This window comes from Pan paniscus, chromosome 9, assembly GCF_029289425.2.
Source record: "Pan paniscus chromosome 9, NHGRI_mPanPan1-v2.0_pri, whole genome shotgun sequence".
Taxonomy (NCBI): domain Eukaryota; kingdom Metazoa; phylum Chordata; class Mammalia; order Primates; family Hominidae; genus Pan; species Pan paniscus.
The window spans coordinates 19,215,449-19,238,825 of NC_073258.2; the positions used below are offsets into that span (position 1 = coordinate 19,215,449).

The window sequence follows — 23,377 nt, forward strand, 5'->3', positions numbered from 1 at the left end:
TTTGTTTCTTATTTAGGTGGCTATGCTATAAAATACCTTCATTTATGCTGACTGGAAAACTGAATTTACACTGAACTATTGAAAAGAGTTTAAGTTACCTAATGAATTAAGTGAGGCAAAGTTTTCATTAGACTGCTCAGTTCTGTGCCATATAGGATGTATTCTGCTGTTGTGTTTTCCTTCCATTCAATATAAAAGAATTTGGATTCTCTTTGCTATCAAATTGTCTCATAAGAAAAATCTGTCTTTACTCATCTGAAATGTAAATGTTTGTATTTATCAATAATGTTTTAAATTATTGTGAATATTTTTCAAAAACATGGCAAAGGCAGGAAAACAGAATGTTTTGGGGTGAGTTTTCTCTCAAACCTAGGAATGCCCCAGAGCATCTTTTAGTTTTAGAGATGGCTGTTCACGTCTGTACTGCCAGTGTTTTTGAGAGGCTGAGGCAGGAAGATCGCCTGTGACCAGGAATTCAAGACCAGCCTGGGCAACATAGTGATGCCCCAGCTGTACAAAAAAAAATTTTTTTTTCATTTAAAAAATAGAGATGGCTGTTAAATTGTCTTCCTTCTGCAGAAGTTTTCGACAAGCTTGAAAAACATCTGACAATTTCTAAACTGAAATACAGCATAAGGATTGTTCCTCCTCCACTTACTAAAATGCTAAAAGCAAATGTAACTTGATGATTTCAACTATTTCATCTTCTGCAAATCAACGAGATGATTTCTAAGGTCTTGGCACATGATATTTGCTTTGTTTGGAGACCTCTTATCTATGCTTCCATGCCTGGTTCAAATATCACTTCCTCCGGGAAGCCCTTCTGGACACCCCCCAGTATAGCCACTCTCTGTTGTGTGTCCACAGCACACAGATCCCTGTTATGGTTACAGCACAGCCAATGGGCCTGGCCTAGGTGCTGGGAATTATTTACAAATACTTCCCTCTCTCTCCATATGTCAAAGGGGCATCCTTTGTTTAATGGGGACAGGGATGCAAACGGAAGAAATCAGAGGGTTAAATGACTCAAGTGAGAAAAAGACAAGGGCAAATGTAAGAAAAGAGAGGGACGACAGGGCTGTGAGGGGCAAGTGGGCACAAGAGAGGGTGGTACCAGGAGTGTCCAACAGAAGAGGCCGGGAGCTGTTGCAGCTGCCATGGGGCCAGAGCTGCAAAAGAAGATTTTAAGGGGACTTTTGGGATTTCTCCTGTGTGCTGTTCAATGTAATGCCCTCCTCTGTCTTCCCACAAAGCTTCACCAAAACTTACATTGCTGCTCTGATATTTTTAGATGCTATGCTAGGTGAGAGACAGGGCTGGGTGACAATGTGACAAGTGAGAGATATGCTATCTGCTTCTCCTGGTAGCTGATGAGTTCCTCGAGGGCAGGAACCACGTTACTTTCTCTTGATACTTGCTCTTAGCAACTTAGGACATGGCAGGCACTTTGCAGAATGGATGAATGAATGAATGACTGGCAAGGAGAGAAGGACAGCAAAAGAGACAAGGTCTCTAGCTCTGGGAACTCACAACCCAGCCATGAACAGAGAACCCCAGGCAGGTCAACTGGCAGTGGGGATTCCAATGAAGAATGGCCTCAGCCGACAGAGCTGACAGGGCTTTCTGACTGAATGCATGTGGGGGAAGGAGAATCTGGTGATAGTGCTGAGGTTTCTAACCTGAGTGCCTGGGAGAATGGTGGTACCATTACTAAGATCCGGAAAAAGCAGTCTTGGGGAAATGGCAGGCCAAGGTGGTGAGGAGATAATGAGCTAAGTTTGGCTGATTTGGAATTTGAGACGTTAGGTGGATATGCATGCTAGACAAGGGGGAGAGGAAAAGATGAAAATTTTCAGCCAAATAATAACAAAGACTCTTTGACACCAGGAAGGCAAGTGCTGGTAGAGAACTGGTAGGAAGGCTGGATTCAAGCTGACCCACCCACACTGGGCCCCAGGACAGCCAATAGCACCAGCGGCCAAAGTGGTCAAGTGGGTTTTGGGAGAGAAGCTGTAACCATTGAGCAGACAGTCCACTCATAAGAACAAACAGCAAATAATGCAGTGCAGCAGGTAGAATCCAGCTGCCTCAGACAAACTCAGGAACAGAAAGCTTATGTGCCCATCCCTAGCTTCCTGGGGCCTGGGAAAGGAGAGAACTCAGCCAGAGCCATTTCCTCCAGGATTCTCACTCCTCGGCTTCCTCACCTGCTTGTGCAGCCAGCCCCTCACCACCACGGGAACATTGGGGTTCCTCCGAATGGCCTGGTCTCTCTTCCCAAAGCTGTGGACTTTATTGCTGGACTTTATGATCTACGAAAAAGCAGACTGAACTTTAGCAACAGGGAATTTAAGGTGACACAAAAAAGCACTTGTATGTTAGGAGGACCGTCGGCTCTCTCTGCCTCACTCTAAATGGCAGCACCCTTTGATCAAATGAACAGCCAGAAGACAGGGAACGGGCATGCACATGGCCACAGCATTCTAATTAAAAGGCAAGCCCAAGACCTGGCAAACCTCCCAGCTGGGTCACTGAAAAAAAAAATTAAAAGGAATTTTTCAATCAACTTTCAGCAGCAGCTGTTGGCTGTAATATGTTCCATGGCTTTCTGGAGCAAAGCTAATTTTTGGTCACAGCTTTTTGCCAATTTCCAGATATTTAACCCTCCTATCTGGGTTCAACCCTCAGCACTCTCCTCCTCTCCACAATGCTGGTTCTTTACCCTGATCCTTAGTGTTTCTACACCTGGAGCACAAAAACTTCTGGGTCCTTCCCAAGGGCACCCTTTCTCAGGGCCTCATGTCACCAAATCTCTCCAGGCTTGCTTTAACACACAGCTACATGTAAATAGAAACGTGGCCCTCCCAACCATGCGAGGAAAGTGAAGAACATGCTCAAGGACCTATAGACACCAGTGCTGGGTCTGTCAGCAATCACCTGTTCTGCTGGACAAGGGACATATCCCTCTTGGCCTCAGTTTCCTGATCTGTCATTTGGGGAGAACACTTCTTATGGGTCTCTCTCACAAAACTATAGTGAAGATCAAATGGACTTCTGGTTACAAAGGGGCTTGGCAAAATATAAAAGAAGGGAAGGAAGGAACAAGTGGCCAAGAGCTCACCTTGGGTCCAGGCTTGGCCTCCAGGGTGGAGGCGGTCCCAGCCGTGGATGTTTCACTGACCATGCTGGACGGTCTTTGGTTTCTGTCTTGCTTCGACATATGTGGATTCGGCCTGTGAGGAGACAGGGGATTCCAGTGAGTAAAAGCCGAGCTATAGAGTAGGAAGTGCAGTAAGATCAGTTCCAGGTAGGAATTGGTTGTTGGGCCTTAGAACAACCCAACCCTGATTGTTTGGAGGCTGCCTGACTCCAGACTGCAGCCAGAAGGCCGCAATGTCCAGCCTGCCCATGTGTTTCAAGGAATCAAGATGACAGATAGGCACATCTCCACAGCCTGACACCCCAACAAAGGAGGACAGACTGTCATCCCTGCTGTTGTCTGGAAGTCCCCACACTCAATCTCTTAATCAGGTGTCTGTGACAACTGCCCCATCTGATGGGCATGCACAGATGTGCCACTCTTCTCAGCACGCAAGAGCAATCCATGCCCTCACACACACCTCCATTTCCCTGGCTCCCAAAAGAAGCTGTTTATAATTAGTAACAAGAAATCACTTGTGCACACAACCACACCCCCAGCTACACACAGAGAATCCCTTACATAAATGCCAGTGGGGCTTGTCTCCCAAAATAGACTACTCAACAAAGAGTCCTATTCTGGGAACACTCCATTTGCCCCAAAATAGAGCTATCAGAGATATTAACCCCTTGTGCTTGCCTGGTGAGCAGGAAGAAATGAAATAAGCCTTGGGCCCCCAGTAAGAATATCTGGGCTTCCCCATCAGCATCCCAGAAACATGGAACTTCCCACCAAGGAGCTGCCCTGGGAGGGCCAACTCTCTGGGAGCATCTCAGTGCGACACTCAAGAGCCACTGAAGAGTCCTTCTCACCTGCTTCCACAGATCCCCAGCATTTGCCAGTCTTTCAAGGCAGCGGTGATAAATCCCTCCACACAAATCCAGTACCTATCCCTGGACAGCTGGATGCCTGATGCCAAGACCCTGCAAAGTCCAGGATCAGCAAGCCTTCCTCAAAGTGAAAGTCTCCACGCTCTGTCCAATGCTCCAGTAGGCAACAGAATCCAGGTCATTGGAGACCAAGCAGACCACAGAAAACTGAGGCTCTTTGCCTGAAGAGTGGAGAAAATCTGCTCTGGAGGACTGGGCAAGGACCCTGAGGAGATGCAGCTAGAGAACCCAGGCAGGATGCAGCTGACGAAGCAACACTCATAAAGTCCTTCACACAGACACTTTTAGAGCGATACAATGAGGGAACATCCTAGTTTCCACCATGGAAATATACTGTATTCTTCAAAGACCCTGCTGCTCAAAAGATAAGTGATCCTTTCTGTGCCCGGAGACAGAGCCCAATATCCTACACCACAAGGGAAGTTCTCTGCAGAAGTAGCCGTGACTACTGCACTTTCCAAGCAATGCCAGCAGCAGGACCACTGTAGCAGGCACCAGCTTCCCAAAGGGCTGGGCCCTGTGGGATGCTTGGCAGCAGGAGATGCAAGTCCTACCAGGCAGAAAGAGCACTGGCTCCTTATCAGCTCAGACACTCACTCCAGATTCCACGCCCCCAGCCTCCAACCCAGCCAGACTTTTGTTGCTGCTCCCCACTGGGAGGGAGAATGTCACCACATTTGCTGTTGGCAGAGGCTGTGTGCAGCAAGATAACCGCTGATCAGGAGCAGGAAGAGGCTCCAAGAGGCTGCCTTGTCCATCCCCTTTCTCCAGACAGAACTATGTCCAAAACATCCTGGAACCCGGTCTTGTCTAACTCTTCAGACTTCTGGAGGTTGAGACAAGGAAAAAGAGCTCTCAGGTTGCTTCAGTTATGGCAGCTGTATCTCTAAGCTAAAATTCAGGACACAAGGTCCAACGACAAAAAAGATTTGTTTGAATTTTTTTGTTTGTTTGTTTGTTTGTTTGTTTTGAGATGGAGTTTCGCTCTGTCGCCCGGGCTGGAGCGCAGTGGCGCGATCTCAGTTCACTGCAACTTCCGCCTCCTGGGTTCAAGTGATTCTCCTGCCTCAGCCTCCCAAGTAGTTAGTATTACAGGCGCTTGCCACCAAGCCCAGCTATTTTTTGTGTTTTTAGCAGAGACGGGGTTTCACCATGTTGGCCAGGCTGGTCTCAAACTCCTAACCTCAGGTGATCCGCCCACCTCGGCCTCCCAAAGAGCTGGGATTACAGGTGTGAGCCACAGCACCTGGCCTGTTTGGGATTTTATCAAATGTAATTTATTCCCACTTAAGACATTTTAGGCTTATTACAGAATATTTGAGAAATACAAGAAAAAACTGAGAGAAAAACATCACCCATAGTCCAGCTACTGAAAGGAAAACCATTTGTAACACTTGGTATGGTTACTTCCATTCTTTTTATATGCCTGGGTTTTCTGCAGGGGAAGGGGGTGGGGAGAAAAAGGGTGCTTTTTTGTTTACATATGATCAAAATTATATATGTGACTTCACATCTTCATTTTAAAAACTTATTGTAATGTAAACACTTTCTCCGTTAGTTTAAGCCAGTTCAACATCATTTCAAATAACTGCATCATGTTCCATCAACTTTAGATGTGCCATTCCACCTCTGTAGGATGAAGAAAAGACCGTCTGGATTTGTGACTGGCCAGGAAATCCAGGACAAATAGCTACTTTTGCCATTTTTGCACCTTGCAATCTTTAACAAACTTTTTTTTTTTTTTTTTTTTGAGACGGAGTTTCGCTCTTGTTGCCCAGGCTGGAGTGCAATGGTGCAATCGCGGCTCACTGCAACCTCCGCCTCCCAGGTTCAAGCCATGCTCCTGCCTCAGCCTACCGAGTAGCTGGGATTACAGGCACATGCCACCACACCTGGCTAATTTTGTACTTTTAGTAGAGAGGGAGTTTCACAATGTTGGTCAGGCTGGTCTTGAACTCCTGACCTCAAGTGATCCACCTGCCTCGGCCTCCCAAAGTGCTGGGATTACAGGCATGAGCCACCGCACCCAGCCTAAAAAAAGATTTTTAAATCATCTCACCAGTGCAGTATAAAGCACCTTACAATCTTGACATTTACTTGACACCCCCCAAACCCACATATTCTAACTCCACATCTCCTCCCCATACTAGCTTCTGGGATGCTAGCTGGCTGGACATCAGTGAGGGGCAGTGATGGGCAAGGAGTGCGGAAAGAATACAAAAACACACATGAAGACAGCTCGACTCCTCATGGTCTACACCGCTCAAACACACCCATAGAAAGCTTATTAGGAAATGTGACTAAAGTTCAAACTATATATGCCCCAGGGAAGGGACTGTGTTGTCTACAAACAGGGAGGATGTCTTCACCAAGGCCCCCCATGAGCAGGGACAGCTCCCAACTCAAGGAATAGACTCAATTCATACTTGGCAGTCCCTGACCTGGCTCTTTGAAAGGACAAGGCACACACAGCTACCCACTTGTCCAAGTAACAAGATCAGCCTTCAGAGGATGTTTCTTTGATGCTCTCAACGTAGAACATGATCTCTCAGGTTTTCTAAGGATGACTATGACTTTTGGAAATAACTACAGGTTATCTGGAATAACAACTAGTTAAAAAAAAATGGTGGTCGTGCTTGGGGATGCCATTTGTTATCCATATGAAAAAAGTCTCAAAAACAATTTTCTCACTTGGCTGAAAACCTGGCTCTGATGGAAACTTCTAGTGGTGGTTTACCACAATGGGTAATGAGCAGTGGGACATCAACAGTGCATGTGTACAGCCTCCCGAAGAGACAACACTGAAAGGAACATCCTTCACTTGGATGAGGACATTCTGATACATTTGTTTCAGCCAGTTACATCCCACAGGCATGTTTCCCATTAAGAGCCTGGTGGGGCAGACAATGATTTGTCCTCAACTCCTCAGAATGAGTGTACTCTGCTGACGAGTCTCACCTAAGAACCGAGTCTCATCTAAGAACCATCTTCTCTTCCCAGAGAAGAGCCTGTGCCCCGGAGCTGAGCAACCTTGAAAGGCATTCAGTTCCCAGCAGCATGCCCTCAGGCACACTGCGTCATGCAGACCCCTGGGAGAGGAGACCCAAAAACCTGCACACGCAGACTGCTGCTGTCCTCAAATAAAACCTACTGACTTAAAAGCCTGTTTGCCAGGTTTCTGTGTTATCGGAAATCCCAAAGTACAATGGGATGATTAACAAAGACTTCTCTCTCCCTGGTTTGGGCTACATGAATGCTGATTATTTTGCTGGAGGGATGTGGGCTGAAGATGAAAACAGTGAGCTAGAGTTTGAACCCAACCTCCTCCCATCTGAAATGAACAAAAGAACTTAGGACTAGACAAAATCAGTCTGGAGAAGCCCAGCTGGAAAGTGACTTGATTTTCCTCTGAACTTTGTCAAGGATGTGTGAAGTGAGCCTGAGCAGGAAGACACTTTCTCTGTCCCTATCTATAAAAGGAGTGCTTCTGCTTCCTGCATATTCGGCACTAAATGCATATAACTGACAGATGTAGTAAGAAAGAGAGGTTATAGATACAGAAGCTATTTTTTTTCTGTTGGGTCTGAAATTAGGTGGGTTTGGTCAATGAGATCTGGTTAATGGGAGGCTCTCAATCAACGGTGTGAGCTGAAGCAGAATGAAGGAATCAGAGCAAGATGTCTATGATGCTGCAACAAGTGGTCACCAAGACAATGATCACCACCTCTTCGGGACAGGTACACAAAGTCAAGCAAGCAGAGGGATTAGGCTGTACTTGTTCAGCACCTACTGCATGCATGCCAGGCACTTGGCCTGCATTATCTCACTTAACCCTGCCAAGTCAGTTTTGGTATCTCTATTTATAGAGGAGGAAACTAAGGCTCACAGAGACAAATAACTTATTCGAGATAGAAATTGGACTCCAAAACCTGGGCTTTGCCACAGAAAGACCCTATGGCAGGTCCCAAGGTCTGAGAGAAGCAGGCTTTTGCTCTTTTCAGCCCTAAGACCAACCCCCAGGTCAAGGAAATCTTGTGGTGGTGGAAAGAGCAAGAGCCCAGAATAACTGGATCTCAGCCAAGTCCTGCAGCTTACTGACTCCTCCACAAGTCACATCAGTTCTCTGGACCTTGGTGTCCAGTTTTGCAAAATAAGTGGAAACCACCTCTCATCTCACAAAGCAGTTGTGTGGATTGAAATGACACTGAAAACCATAAAGCACCCATGACATACAAAGCATTATTTGGAACTGTTACCAGTGAAGACCCCAGAATTTAAATCCCAGCTACACTTTATTTCCAAGGCATACGTCTCCAGAAAGCTCAAGGTGCCAAACAATTAACTTCTAAACAACAGTCATCTCCTACAAACATCCCAATAGCATCTTATAAAAATAAATTGTTTAAAGCACAGTAATTCTGTGTCTGGAGGACTGAGTTCCCATTCTTTCCCCAGGAGAACAGTAATGTCAAGAATCATCAAGGGCTAGGAACAGAGGCTCCATGCCTATAAACCTAGCACTTTGGGAGGCTGAGGCAGGAGGATCATCTGAGGCCAGGAGTTCAAGACCAGTCTGGTCTTGAGACTCTGTCTCTATTAAAATTAAAAAAAAAAAAAATCAGCTAGGCGCAGTGGCTTACACCAGTAATCTCAGGCCAAGGCAAGCGGATCGCTTAAGCTAAGGAGCTCAAGACCTGGGCAACATAATGAGACCCCATCTCTATGAAAAATACAAAAATTAGCCGAGAGTGGTGGTGCACGCCTGTAGTCCCACCTACTAGGGAGGCTGAGGCACAAGAACTGCTTGAACCTGGGAGGCAGAGGCTGTAGTGAGCCGAGATCACGTCACTTCACTCCAGCCTTGGCACAGAGCGAGGCTTGGTCTCATTCATTAAATAAATAAGTCATCAACACTATGACGGGAGGTTAGAAAGCTATAAGGAAACACAAATCTTTTACTGAGAACACCTTATTAAATGACACCTTTATCCCATTAATTCCTGGGAAAGCTGGCCCCCAAAGTCATGCTCTGTCCTCAAGGAATCTACACACAGAGAGCTCGGCTAAAACTACTGATATAGAGGAAAAGTAAATGAGAAGAGGACACATTCACAAACACCAGCACCTTTTTTTTAGTAGCTTACACCCATCAGCTAAGGGTTTGGGGAAAGCAATGCACAATGAAAACTAGGAAACAAAAGAAAGCTCTTATCCCAAACAGGCAGACACCTCCCTCCACACCCCCTCTTCTCAGAGAAAGAGACACACACAGACAGACCGCCAACGCTCACTGTAAACTCCCAACAGCCTGGGGGAGGCTGTCTGACACGGGTTTTCATTCAGCAACTGTGGTCTCACTACTCAACTATGGCTTATTGTGTTCCTTCTCCTTCCCCCTCAAGTCCTTTCTTGAACACAGGCTGCAGTTCCTCACCCCACTCTACCCCAGGAGCTAGAAACCAGCCCAAACAGCAGCCTCTCACCTGGCATGAAAATAACCCATAAGCACTGTGTGCCGCCATCCCCACCTCCCCATGCCTGTTCCCCAAATCGGAGTATTGCCCCGACCCTGGCACAAGTCCTTTTCTGTTGTATGACCCTGGACCAGTCTCTTCTAATGAGTGCCTTTGGTGAGCCCTCTTCTAGCCTATCTGCTCCTCCTAGCTTAACAAGCAGCTACTTCTCTCATTACATAATGATATTTTTTATTGGAGATCTGAGCACATCCAAGACTAGCGGGAGGTAAAAGAAGAGGACAAGAAGGGAAGTCACAGGAAGAAACAAAATTACTACTTACAGGAAGCAGCTTCCCTTCCTCACACAGCAAAGCCACCACTGCAGCATTTTTGCCCAGCACAGACAGAGCCAAAGACATGGTTGCTGTGTGGCAATGACTGCATCCCCAGTGCTGATGCCCTTCAAAACAGCAATACCAAAGGCCCAGCCAACACCCAGGTGTTTGAATGAACTAAAGACCCCATCACCATCTCTTCCCCTATGTGCGACTATCATAGACACTGTCTCCTAGTCCAGGGAAGAAAACTGAACAGTCAAGTTTCTGCAACTGCTTGCCAGGTGTTTCCATTTTTCCTCATTTTTCTGCTACCATGGCAACCAAATACAACAGGCAAAGCTAGCCCAAGACTGCCAGCATCTAGAGACAAGGTGCTGGCTATGTCAGCTGCAGACAGCAAAGCATCAGCCTCACAGCCCAGGGCTCAGGAGATGAGCAACAGGACAGACTCCTGTGGGAGTTTAGGAGCAACTCCCCTCTCCAGTGCTCTAAATCTCACGCCAGCTTTACCAGCTTGTAGCTGCAGGAGGAATAGGAGACAGCCATCTCCTAGCAGCAAGTGATACCCCGCCCCCGAACCCATAATCAGCACATGCCATAGATGAGTCTCACCCTGCAACCTGCAAAATGAACCGCCTTTAGCAAAGAGGTCAAAGATCTGGAAGATAATTCTTACCTTTGGAAAGACAGTATCTTCTTTAAGTGCTATCCTCCAAACACCGCTCACAACATTCCAGGAAATTCCAACTTGTGTTTCTTTTCCAAATAATCCAATGAGAAAACTGAAGGCTGCTCAGACCCCAATGGAAACAACAAGCTAAACTCACTGGGATGCTGGGAAAGGCAGGTCAAGCAAGGGCACCCTCCAGGTTTGGAGCCTCCAAAGTGATCTTGCATGCCTTGCAGCTGGCGTCTCAGCACACAAGCGGGCCCCTGAACTTCCTAAGCGCATACCGTCTTCTCTCAACCTTAGGCCCCACCTCAACATCAAATGCTTGAGAGCCTGGGGATCGGTGTACACAGCCTGCTGTCAGTCAAATGCTAGCGTCACTGCTCGGGAACGCTTCTCTCCTCTTCCCCGAGAGCTGCAGAGGCATTTGTCAGTGGCTCCCTGGGCAGCCCAGCACTGAGGAGAAAACACTCCTGTACATGGGCACCAAACATCAAAACCACAGTCCTGGAAGTTCTGTGTCAAGGACTACCCCTTTAGGAGGGGCCCTGCGTGTGGCTCTTTTAGCCAGAAAGGGTCTGGCTTCAAGCTCACAATTCAAGAAAGTCACTGAGAATCAGGAAAGAGGCTTAGAAGAGGAGCAAAATGATCCAATAACTGGAAATTAGGCCCCAAGATAAAACGTTTGAGAACATTTTCTGGAGAAAAGACTACTGAGGAGGCTTGGCATCTTTCAAACAAGGGCAAAGTTATTACAGATGAAATTTCATTGCTACAAATACAATTACAATTAAAATCTCTCTGCAGCAGTAGCCTACTCACTCAGCACACTGAGTATGGGCAAGGAAGAAGATTGTCCCCAGAAGACCTCTGAAATGAGAAGCAGTATAGCATAGTGTTTAGAAGCATGGCATCTAGGACCAGACTATCTGGATTCAAATCCTGACTCCACCACTTACTCTCTGTGTGACCTTTGGCAAGACTCTTAACCTCTCTGTGCCTTAGTATTCATGATAATAATGGTATCTTCCTCACAGGATTGCTGTGAAAATTAAATATATGTAAAGCACTTAGAAAAGTACCTGCTAATAGTAAGGGTGCTAAGTGTTAGCTATAAAAATAATAATAATACTAGCAATACTATTAATATTATTCATTTTAAAAGCTCCCAACTCTTATTCTAGGAGGTAAAATACTTCATTTAATGTTAAAGAGGAAATTCTAGATCCTGAAACAAGGGATGCTATAAACTGTCTGATACAGTTTGGCTGTGTTCCCACCCAAATTTCATCTTGAATTTGTAGCTGCCATAACTCCCACATGTCATGGGAGGGACCCAGTGGAAGGTAATTGAATCATGGCAATGGGTTTTTCCCATGCTGTTCTTGTGATAGTAAGTCTCACAAGATCTGATGGCTTTATAAAGGGGAGTTCCCCTGCACACACTCTCTTGCCTGCAGCCATGTAAGATGTGACTTTGCTTCTTATTTGCCTTCTGCCATGATTGTGGGACCTCCCCAGCCATGTGGAACTGTGTTAATTAAACCTCTTTCCTTTATAAATTACCCAGTCTCAGGTATGTCTTTATTAGCAACATGAGAACAGACTAATACAGTGTCTTTCTTAGAAAATTATGAACTGGGTTGAAATTTGTGTGCCTATAGCTTTCACCCATTAATCTGACACCTGCCTTTGCCCGCCACATGATAAATGTACCCCACTTCCACTTGCTAGCCCTTCTTGAAGACTTTTACCACATCCTCCATCTTCTCTCCTGCAGATTAATCACAATAGGTCACAGGATAGGGCTTCTAGAACCCTCACCATAATGGTCCCCCTCCTCAGGGGAATATCAATTGCTCAACACCTCTCTTAAAATTTAGTATCTAGAACATGGTGTTTGGAGCTTGGCATGCCCTTTGTACTCCATCAATTTGTATTGAATGAATGAATGAAGTGGTTCACAAAAACCACGATGTAACAGAACTATTCTCCCCCTTTCTCTATGCATTGTACTTTTATTAATACAGCCTGAGCTTGTATTAGCTCTCCCATGAGGCATTTTCACAAACCTACTGGCTTGGGGAGTGTCCCCTGGGGGAACAAGGCTACAGAACCCATTGACTGATGCCTAGTCCCCTCAGGGGGTGTAACAAAAAACTGGGTAGCATAACAGAAAAGGTCAAATGAGAAAATTAGCACTCTAGGCCAGGCGGGTGGCTCATGCCTGTAATCCCAGCGCTTTGGGAGGCTGAGGCAGATGGACTGCTTGAGGCTAGAAGTTCAAGACCAGCCTGGGCAACACAGTGAAACCCCATCTCTACTAAAAATACAAAAATTAGCTGGGTGTGATGGTGGGCACCTGCTACTCAGGAGGCTGAGGCAGGAGAATCACTTGAACCCAGGAGGTAGAGGTTGCAATGACCCAAGATCACACCACTGCACTCCAGCCTGGGCAACACAGGGAGACACCATCTCAAAAAAAAGAAAAGAAATGAGCACTCTAGTCATACAGCAAAAGCAGCTTCTTAGTGAGACTCAAAAGGTTCCACTTCCCTTGATAAATCTGGACTGTGGTTTATTAAGGGTAATGATTAGTGCTGTCCAACAAATACTTCATTTATTTATTTATTGAGATGGAGTCTCACTCTGTCGCCCAGGCTGGAGTGCAGTCACATGATTTCAGCTCACTGCAACCTCTGCCTCCCGGGCTCAAGTGATTCTCCTGCCTCAGCCTCCCGAGTAGCTGGGATTACAGGCGTGTGCCACCACACCAGGTTAATTTTTTGTATTTTTAGTAGAGATGGGGTTTCACTGTGTTAGGCAGGGTGGTCTCGATCTCCTGACCCACCCGCCTTGGCCTCCCAAAGTGCTGGGATTACAGGTGTGAGCCACTGCACCCAGCCCAAAAAATACTTCTGATTCTCTTCTCAGGAACATAATAAATATGCGCTTCTCTTCTCCCCTTGAAGTTTGAAGTGGTCCCGTAACTTACTTTAGCTGAAGAAATGTGAGTGAAAGAGCCAGTGCCCAATTTACAAGTTCCCTTACAGAAATGAAGCCACCCTCAGTAAAGAGGGCAGAGCAGGCTGGGCACAGTAGCTCATGCCTGTAATCCCAGCACTTTGGGAGGCCAAGGCGGGCGGATCACCTGAGGTCAGGAGTTCAAAACCAGCCTGGCCAACATGGTGAAACCCCGTCTCTACTAAAAATACAAAAATTAGCTGGGTGTGGTGGCGGGCACCTGTAATACCAGCTACTCGGGAGACTGAGGCAGAAGAATCGCTTGAACCCGGGAGGCGGAGGTTGCAGTGAGCCGAGAGTGCACCATTGCACTCTAGCCTGGGCAACAAGAATGAAACTCTGTCTCAAAAAAAAAAGAGGGCAGAGCAGAGTCCATCAGGTGACCTGTGATGGACATGAAGCAAACATGAGAAATTCGCCTTTGCTGTTTTAAATCATGAAGATTTTGTTTGTTGTTACTACAGCAGACACTAGCCTATCTAGCCTGAATCTATATGACTGATACAGGAACAAGAACACTCAGAGCTCATGTCCTCTGGCCCCATTAGATCACAGCTTTCACATCATTTCTTTCATTTATGCCTCTGACCTGTAAAATGAGAAACCATCGTTTGGAGGGGCATGGATGGGTTATTCCAAGCAGCTCAGGCAAGTCCTACCTGCCAACAGTGGGGAGATCTATCTGTTCACACCAATAATGCCCTAGGAGAAGTCACCATGGGATGGGTTTAAAATTTTTTTTTTCTTTTATTCCCATAGAAGAAGAAACTCAAGATTATGTGACTAAAATCTACCTAAGACTATCACTGCAGCACAGAGAATGGATGGACACTTGGGGGTGGGGGGTGAAGTGGGAAGACACCTGGGGGTGAAGAGAACTAGGGAGTAATTTAGAAGGGATGAAAAGAGCAAGTTGCCTAAATCAGTAGTTCTTAAACTCTTACCTGCATCAGAATCAACTGGAAGGCTTGTGAAAACACAGATTGCTGGGGCCTACCTCTAGAGTCTCTGATTCAGTAGGCCTGGGGTGGGGCCAAGAATTTACATTTCTAACACCTTCTCAGGTGATGCTGATTCAGAGATCACACTTTGAGAACCGCTGCTCCAGAAGAATTACCTACAAGAAACTGGGGAGTGGAGGCTCTGGCAAGAGGAGTCAATGTGGTTACAACTCTCCAGTGCTTGGCCTTAGTGGATTCTCTTTGGAGAAGAAAAAGAAAGGAGCCAGTTTTCCTTTTTCCACCCAAGACATTAGTCTGAGACATAACACACTACATAACAAAATTAAGCTCCTCTAAGGGAACAAAACAAGAATCTCATTCATTTGCATAATTTATAAAAACTGTTTCTGTGAGGAGACATCATGCCTCACTCACCCTCCAGAGCTTCCCCAGGAGGTAAACCTAAGTGTATTTCATTTAGGAGGAAGCAATTTAGGTAATTGGTTGCAGCCCCCCTCTTCAACCTTATCTGCACACTCCCCTTCACAAACCTCCACTGCAAGTCAGTCTTCTTTCACTTTGACCCCACCAAGGCTGGACACACTCTCCTCAGCTGTGAACGACACCTACACACATGCACGTGTACACACTTATCTTCCTTTATCTAAATCTTCCCTCTTCCTCCAGTTTAAGGCCAGAGGCTTCAAGAAAGTCTTTCCCCTCTTTCATCCCTATCATAGTCAATCAATCACCAAATTCTGTTCATTTTACTTCCCAAGTACCTCCAGAATCCACCCAGTGCTCCTCATTTTTCACTTAAACTCAACTGGTGTAGGTCCCCCATGCTCTACCCTCCTTCCCCTCTAAGTCTTTGCCCAGGTTGTTCACCTTGACTAGACAGATCTCAATTTAAACCACATCCCTTCCCAGATGAGGAGGCCTTCTGTGGTCCCTAAGCCAGGTTAGAGTCCCCTTTATCAATTCCCATTGAACCCTATGTTTCCTCTATCATGAACATTTATCACACTTGTGATCTCTTATTACCAGAGCAGACCCTAGCCTATCCTGACTGATTCTATACGACTGACACAGGAATTAGAACACTCAGAACTCATGTCCCCTGGAACCATCAGATTATAGCTTTCACATTATTTCTCTTCTCCATGCCTCTAATCTGTAAAATGAGAAACTATCCTTTGAGGGGCATGCACACATTATTCCGAGCATCTCAGGTGAGTCCTACCTGCCAACAGTGGGGAGATGTATCTGTTCACACCAATAAGAGCAGGCAAATTCCCTACTCAACTGTAAGCTCCTCACCACCAGGACCACATCTGTGTTGCTTGCTGCTGTACCTGTAGAGTCCAGCACAGCCCCAGACACAATGTAAGTACTCACTAGGTATTTAATGTATAAGTGCAGGAATCCTCCCTTCTTCTCAATGCCTATAGCATATTCTGCCTGTTGCAAGGAATGTCTGGCCAATCAGTGCCACACACCACCTGAGACAAGCAGGTACCTCCATGACATCCAGGAGATGGGATCTAGAGGAAAAAAGTAAGCCTTAAAAAGGAGGTGCATCTTCTCCTTGGAAGCTGGATGGAATTGAAATTAACTACAGGGATGTTTCGGTAGTAGGAAAGAGGCTACCTTCTGAAGAGAAGTGGTCAGTAGACAAAGTCTTCTGTTAAGAATGAGAGCAAAAGGAATTGTGTGTGACAAGTGTTTTGTAATGGTAGGTCTGCATTTTCCTGCAGCTCTTATGGAAGTTGGTAACTTCCCAAGCTAAAGGTTCTGACGGACTCTCCATCCAGACTTAATAACAACAGGCACCTGTGTCTCCGGGATGCCTGAGGACTGAACTCAATAACCTCCCAAGAGCTTCTGACCTTCAGGATTCTATAAACAAATTCATTCTGAGCGGAATTTTGGGAATCCACATATCCTGGCTCTTTTCACACAGCAGTTCTTTATCAATCTAGGAGACAAGACAATCTTTACCTTCCACTCACTCTCTTTACTAGTATTAATGCTTCCAAAGTCAGATTCCCAACCCCAGCCCCTGACTGTCATCTCCCATGGACCACCAGCATCAAAATAACTTAGGAAGTGGCCTCTGACTATGACAGGAGTTGGACTTGATGAAGGGAACACCACGCAAAGGCAGCACAGGCCTTGAAGCCTGGCTAACCTGGGACGGCATCTTGGCTCTCCTAAGCTGTGTGTCTCTGGGCACTTCTTTGGGTCTCAGGTTCTTCATCTCTAAAATGGTGATGGTCTATCTCTCAGGATGATCCTATTAAATGAGATATGCATGTAATGCCTCCAGCACAGAGCATACGTGCAAGGATGTCAGTTTCCCCATAATTATAGCTTTCTAGCTTTAAACGTACTGTGGGATAATGATTCTAAGCTGAAAATACTATAAAGATGAAATGGTATGTGTGGAATTTGCTTCAAAATAATCTAGGGGATGAAGGTGAAGGGATAGATAAAATAAAATTAGCCATGTTTTGGAAATTGTTGAAGATGGGCAATGAGTATATTGAATTTATTACCGTATCTCTTTTTGTATATTTTAATTTTTTTCCATAATAAAAAGTTTAAAGGTGTAGATACTAAGGGAGGGAAATGCTGTAAAAATATAAATACTGAGAGTTTATTTTAAGATCATATTTGGTCTATGTAACTAAACAGAGGAAAAATGATTTGAAGAAGAAAAAAACCTTTAAAGCTAACATCTATTTGTTACTTTCCAAAACACAAATATTTTCTTCAAATAGAACTGTCTCAGATGAATGGAAGGGGACAGAGCCACCTGTGCACATTTCTTGCCTTCCTTTTTTGGGAAAACACATCCTGCTTGGGCTGTACATGTATTTTTATGTAGACAAGCCCTGGGTGGTAGAGCCCACCTGAGCACCTGAGAGCCCTGCTGAAACTGAGCTGAGGAGCAGCAAAGTTCCCATGTTAGGAAAAGAGAACAGAAAGAACTCAGAATGTCCAGGGACGATGGGGATTACCAGCTCTCCTCTCTTTGGACTCCTATTTGAGGCTTCCCTGGGAGGCTGATTCAGCTCAGTCTGAGGGTACACCCCCTACCCCCACCCACACACACACACTACACACACACATTTTTTAAGAGATGGGGTCTAGGGCAGGATGTGGTGGCTTATGCCTGTAATCCCAGCACTTTGGGAGGCTGAGGCAGGAGGACTGCTTCAGCCCAGGAGTTTAAGACCAGCTTGGGCAACATGGCGAAACCCTATCTCTACAAAAAATACAAAAATAAGCTGGGTGTGGTGGTGCATGCCTGTAGTCCCAGCGACTTGGGCAGCTGAGATAGGAGGACTGCTTGAGCCCAGGGAGGCCAAGGCTGCAGTGAGCCAAGATTGTGCCACTGCACTCCAGCCTGGGTGACAAAGCCTGGGTGACAAAAAGACCCTGCCTCAAAAAAAAAAAAAAAAAAGATATGGGGTCTTGTTAGCCTTGAACTTCTGGGCTCAAATCCATCCTCCCACCTCAGCCTCCCAAGTATCTGGTAATACAGGTGTGTGCCAGCTATATTTTCACCCAGATGAGTGGGTCCTCTTCAAACAGGGCTAAAGTGCCAGAAGATGTATCGGCTCATTCAGGGGAAAGGGAACTTTAAAGAGGCTCTGACAATACCCATCATAGCACATCCCTGTATCAACTCTCCTCTTCCATACCTTGCCACTGAAAGAAGTCTGAAGGTTGAAAAATAAAATTCTTCTCATATTCCTGTTTGAATCAACAAACCCACTCACCCCAAGCCCCTCTGTCTCAGAGAAAACAGTCCAGTAAGTTTTGTTTTCAGCAAATGCCTTTAGTCTCCCATTCTCTGCCCAGATAAGGAGAATACTTTAAAAAGACTTACTCTTCTTGAAGAATGAATTCACTATTTTCTGGAGAAAACTGCCCCGTCACAGGATGCCTGAATGCTGTGGTCTGCTGGTTATGGCTAAAGAGAAAGAGAGAAGATGGATGAGAATTCGTGTGAATGGAAGGAGTACAGACAACGACAGGTCAGTCAGCAATGTCTGGTGACCCTGGTCATCAAAGATTTCACAGGGGGAGAAATGTGGGCCTTTCCTCTGAGACACACTTAGTCTGTCAGAACCCCGCCACACTAAGAAAAGCCCAAGAATTTCCAGCTCAGGTGCCAGAGCCCACCTACGAGACAGGGAGACTTCTAAGGAAGTCTTGGCTCCAAGAGAATACTGCATCTTGGAGAGACATTCCATGAAGTACTTACTCCAGCCACCTGAGACGATGAACAAAAAGTAACACTTTAAGACAGTACGAGCTAAAACAAGAATGAAGGAAAGCAGATGACACTTAAGACAGCTTCCAAATCCATGAATCTAGCAAAAGAATTCTAAGAATTAACCACCCACCCACAAAAATCTATCTTCTGAAAATTCTTCTCCCTACTACAAAATGTCCTCGCTTCAATGATGGGATATAAATGTATGGGCATGTCTCTGCAACACGACCTGCACAATTTCAGCACGGTGGAGTTTCTATCACCCTTTTGAAGTTAGGAAGGATCAGCTTCCACACCAAGCTGACAGACACAAAGTGTGTAGGTGTTTTGTGCATCAACAAAGGCTGCTTGGTTCTTTGAAAGGGAGGAGGAGCTGGCTCTAGAGACTGTTGGTTTGCTCCACAAATAAACTAAACTAACCCTCCTCTTTTAAAAACAAAATATGATTTATTTAAATTTCTTTCAAAATCATAGTAAATGTAGACTTTTTTTTTTTTTTTTAAAGACAGTCTCTGTTACCCAGGCTGGAGAGCGGTGGTGCAATCTCGGCTCACAGCAACTTCCGCCTCCTGGGTTCAAGTGATTCTCCTGCTTCAGCCTCCCAAGTAGCTGGAATTACAGGTGTGCACTACCACGCCCAGCTTATTTTTGTATTTTTAGCAGAGATGGGCTTTCCCCATGTTGGCCAGGCTGGTCTCAAATCTCTGACCTCAAGTGATCCACCCACCTCAGCCTCCCAAAGTGCTGGGATTACAGGTGAGCCACCGTGCCCCACCTGTAGACAATTTTTAAAATGTAGAAAGTAAAAAGTCACCCATGACCTCTCTATGTGGAGATATACCCGGGTATGTTCCCCTTCCAAGTTTTAAATTTTCTTCTACTTAAAAAGAATCATTTCAGGCTATTGAGAGTGATTTTAGTGTATATAAAAATCTGTCCTGCTTTTTCACGTCCTATTAACATAGAAAAAGTCCTATATCATTAAGACTTCTTTATTTGAAATAGCGGAATAATAGTCTTATCATATGAATGTAAACAAAAATTTTTTTGACCGGGTCCCGCTCTGTTGCCCAGGCGGGAGTGCAGTGGGGTGATCATGGCTTGCTGCAGGCTCAAACTCCTGGGCTCAAGTGATCCTCCCACCTCAGCCTCCGGAGTGGCTGGGACTACAGGTACATGCCACCATGCCCAGCTAAGTTTTGGGTTTTTTTGTAGAGATGAGATCTCACTATGTTGCATAGGCTGGTCTCAACCCTAGGCTCAACTGATCCACCAGGCTTGCCTCCCAAAGCATTAGGATTATGCCTGGCCAAATGTAATTTTTTTTTTTTTCATACAACCACTCAGAAAGTTGTCTACTGGGCACCCATGTGCTAGGCACTCCTTTAGGTACTGGGGATAAAAGGTGAACAAAAAGTCCTTATCCCATGGTATTTACATTCTAGAAAGATTTATACTCTTCTAATGCTAGATATTTTAGGTGCCTCCCCCCCACTATTATAATCTATATCTCTTTCAATGTAATTTGAATTTTGCAATTCAAATTTTTCCTTGGGTTAAAGTCTCAAAGGTAAAATTGCTGAATCAAAGAGCATGGTCATTTTTTAAGGTTCCTAGTACAGAGAGTTAAAATGCTTTCATAATCAATAGATCATCTCAGTTGGTATTGTTAAAATATTAGCCCCATCTCCAAATTGAGGACTAAGCCTCCCTAGAGATTACTATGTCTAAATCAGCATAGCACAAAGGTTATAAAAGAAAAACTCTCTAGGCCTACAAAGTCTTTTTTTACTCCGCCCTAATGCCTGGTCAGAACCTCTGATGTCCAGGTGTCTGGGGTAACCTGGGCACTGAGGGTTAGAGCAGCCTGAACCCTAACAAGCCACATGTGAAGCCAGCCATGAGGCCAGGCTGTTCCTTAGTCCTGAAACTGTGTACCACCTCACCATACTGTCACCCTTCCCAACCATAGCCAGCCTCTGAATTCCCTGCTCCTGGTCCCAGGCAAGCCCGTGGAATTCTATGACCTCATTTGGCAGACAGCAGACTAGTCTTCCCAAAAAAGCAGAGTTAAGTCTGAGCATCCAAGATAAGGACAAGAAGCAGAAGCAGGCATTCTTAACACGTGTTTTAAAAATCCTTGCACCACGTTCAAGGGTTAGGCTTTATTTACACCCAGCTTTTCCTTTTTTCTTTTGAGATGGAGTGTCGCTCTGTCGCCCAGGCTGGAGTGCAATGGCGTGATCTCGGCTCACTGCAACCTCTGCCTCCAGGGTTCAAGTGATTCTCCTGCCTTAGCCTCCCAAGTAGCTGGGATTATAGGCACCTGCCACCACATTTGACTAACTTTTGTATTTTTAGTAGAGGCAGGGTTTCACCATGTTGGCCAGGCTGGTCTTGAACTCCTGACCTCAGGTGATCCGCCCACCTCAGCCTCCCAAAGTGCTGGGATTACAGGCGTGACCCACCACTTCTGGCCCAGCTTTTTCTAGAGACTTATCTCCACTTGCCAGAGAATCTGAAAATGCAAACTTTAAATCTAAACCTGCCTCATTTCCACCTGGAGGGAAAAAAGCCCTGCTCATAACGGAAATAACCATAAAGCATTAACACCCATATCTGTGATTATCTCTATAAATGCTTTGCAGTTTTAGAGAGGTGAATAGCTCAGAGAGGTGAATTGGGCGGGGGGGGGGGGTGCCTTGTACAAGATAACTTTGTTGATAAATTATAAGACTGGGACATGGCGCAGGTGCAGTGGCTCACATCTGTAATCCTAGCACTTCCTGAGGCTGGGGCGGGTGAATCACTTAAGCCCAGGAGTTTGAGATCAGCCTGGGCAACATGGTGAAACTTTGTCTCTACAAAAAATACAAAAATTAGCCAGGCATGCTGTCACGCACCTGTAGTCCCAGCTACTTGGGAGGCTGAGTTGGGAGGATCACCCGAGCCAGGAGGTCAAGGCTGCAGTGAGCCATGATTGCACCACTGCACTCCAACCTAGGTGACAGAGTGAGGCTCTGTCCCAAAAACAAACAAACAAAAAAGTGATAAGACTGGAACATGACTCCAGGTCTTCTATTTCTAAATTATATGTTCTCTGTATGATAACCTGCTTTCCCTTTCCCTTAGGAGTCTGAGTTGGGGCAGCTTCCTGGCCATGATGAGAAAGCCCTAAAGACACAAGGCATCAGAAGCACAGCCCAGCTGCCACTCCCCCTCATTCTTTATCTCCCCCTTTCCTCTTTTGTCCAGGGCCAAAGTTCTGAGTGACAGCACTTGTGTGGCACTCAGTAGTCCCCAAACAGCCTTCAGTTCTACCGTAAGATCAGCTGATGGATCTCTGGCAGATAAGGGTAAAGAGCAAATCTTCTGTGTGCCTGGGGCAGATCCAGCAGCCAGTGACCACCACTTCATATACACTGCACAATCTTAATAGCAACTCCTGGGCTCCCCGTCCCAACTTGTACCAGCTTAAATAAACCCAGGGTTCTAAGTAAATGAATCTTGAGCTGCAGAGTTTAGGCACTAAGATGAATTTTACATTCTAACATTAGAAGAAAGGTAATTTTTAAAAAGCCAACACAAAATAGCTGTCATTTAATCAGACCTAGAGACAGTTCTTCAAACTTTTTTCCCTAATATGGATGCTGCCTTCTTTGCCAAAAGAGTTGTCAGTCACAGCATCATCACCACCACCATCTACTGCAATTTACAAGGAGCTTTAACTAAGCAGCTTTAACTGTGCTTACATTCATCATCTTATTTGCCCCTCCAAACTACCCATTGATGTAAGCAGGGCAGATATTTTAATCCCCATGTTAAACATAAGGAAACTGAGGTTCCAGGTTATGGGATGTTACTAGAATACTAAATTTTTTTTTTTTTTCAAAAAGACTCATACATTGAGAAAAGAGATGAACCAGAGTAATGGCTTCTGAATACTGAAGTCTTAAAATTTCTTTCTTTTTTTTTCTTTTGTTTGAGACAAGGTCTCACTTTGTCACCCAGGCTGGAAGTGCAGTGGAACGATCTCAGCTCACAGTAGCTTCGACCTCCTGGGTTCAAGCAACATTCCTGCCTCAGTCCTCCAACTAGCTGGGACTTACAGGTGCACACCACCATGCCCGGCTAATTTTTTTTTTAGTAGAGATGGGGTTTCACCATGTTGCCCAGACTGGTCTCCATCTCCTGAGCTCAAGCAATCTACCCCCTTGGGCCTCCCAAAGTGCTAAGATTACAGGTGTGAGCCACCGTGCTCGGCCTAAATTTCATCATTTTTGATCAAACACATTCAGCTTGCTAATGGCAGAGCTTCTGGTTCAGCACTCTGAGCAAAGGGATGTGAGTGAGGTCCCTGGGCGATTCCATTCAATATTCACAAATACCTAAAAGGGCAGGTTAGGTATCACCACACCAGGCTCCAAATGAAGAAAGTAAGGTCCCTAAAGAACGGTGATTTACCTATAACCTCAGTCAGCTCCTGTGTTCCCCGCACACCACCACCCTTTTGATCTCTTTCCACTACTCCAGGCTCACTCTTGCCAAACAAAGTCTGCCTATTAAATGCT

The 23,377-nt window shown here is 45.5% G+C and overlaps 1 protein-coding gene across 11 annotated transcripts in view; it reads right to left on the reverse strand.

Moving 5' to 3' along the window:
* Window positions 1-23,377, reverse strand: part of PLEKHA7 (pleckstrin homology domain containing A7) — a 234,127-nt gene that overhangs the window by 75,343 nt on the left and 135,407 nt on the right. For all 11 annotated transcript variants that reach the window (XM_055094181.2, XM_055094178.2, XM_034932215.3 and 8 more), the window contains 3 exons: window positions 18,417-18,500; window positions 3,122-3,233; window positions 2,208-2,312 (listed from right to left, as the gene is read on the reverse strand). In XM_055094181.2, coding sequence (XP_054950156.1) covers window positions 2,208-2,312; window positions 3,122-3,233; window positions 18,417-18,500 — 301 coding nt within the window. The remainder of the gene's footprint in view (window positions 1-2,207; window positions 2,313-3,121; window positions 3,234-18,416; window positions 18,501-23,377) is intronic.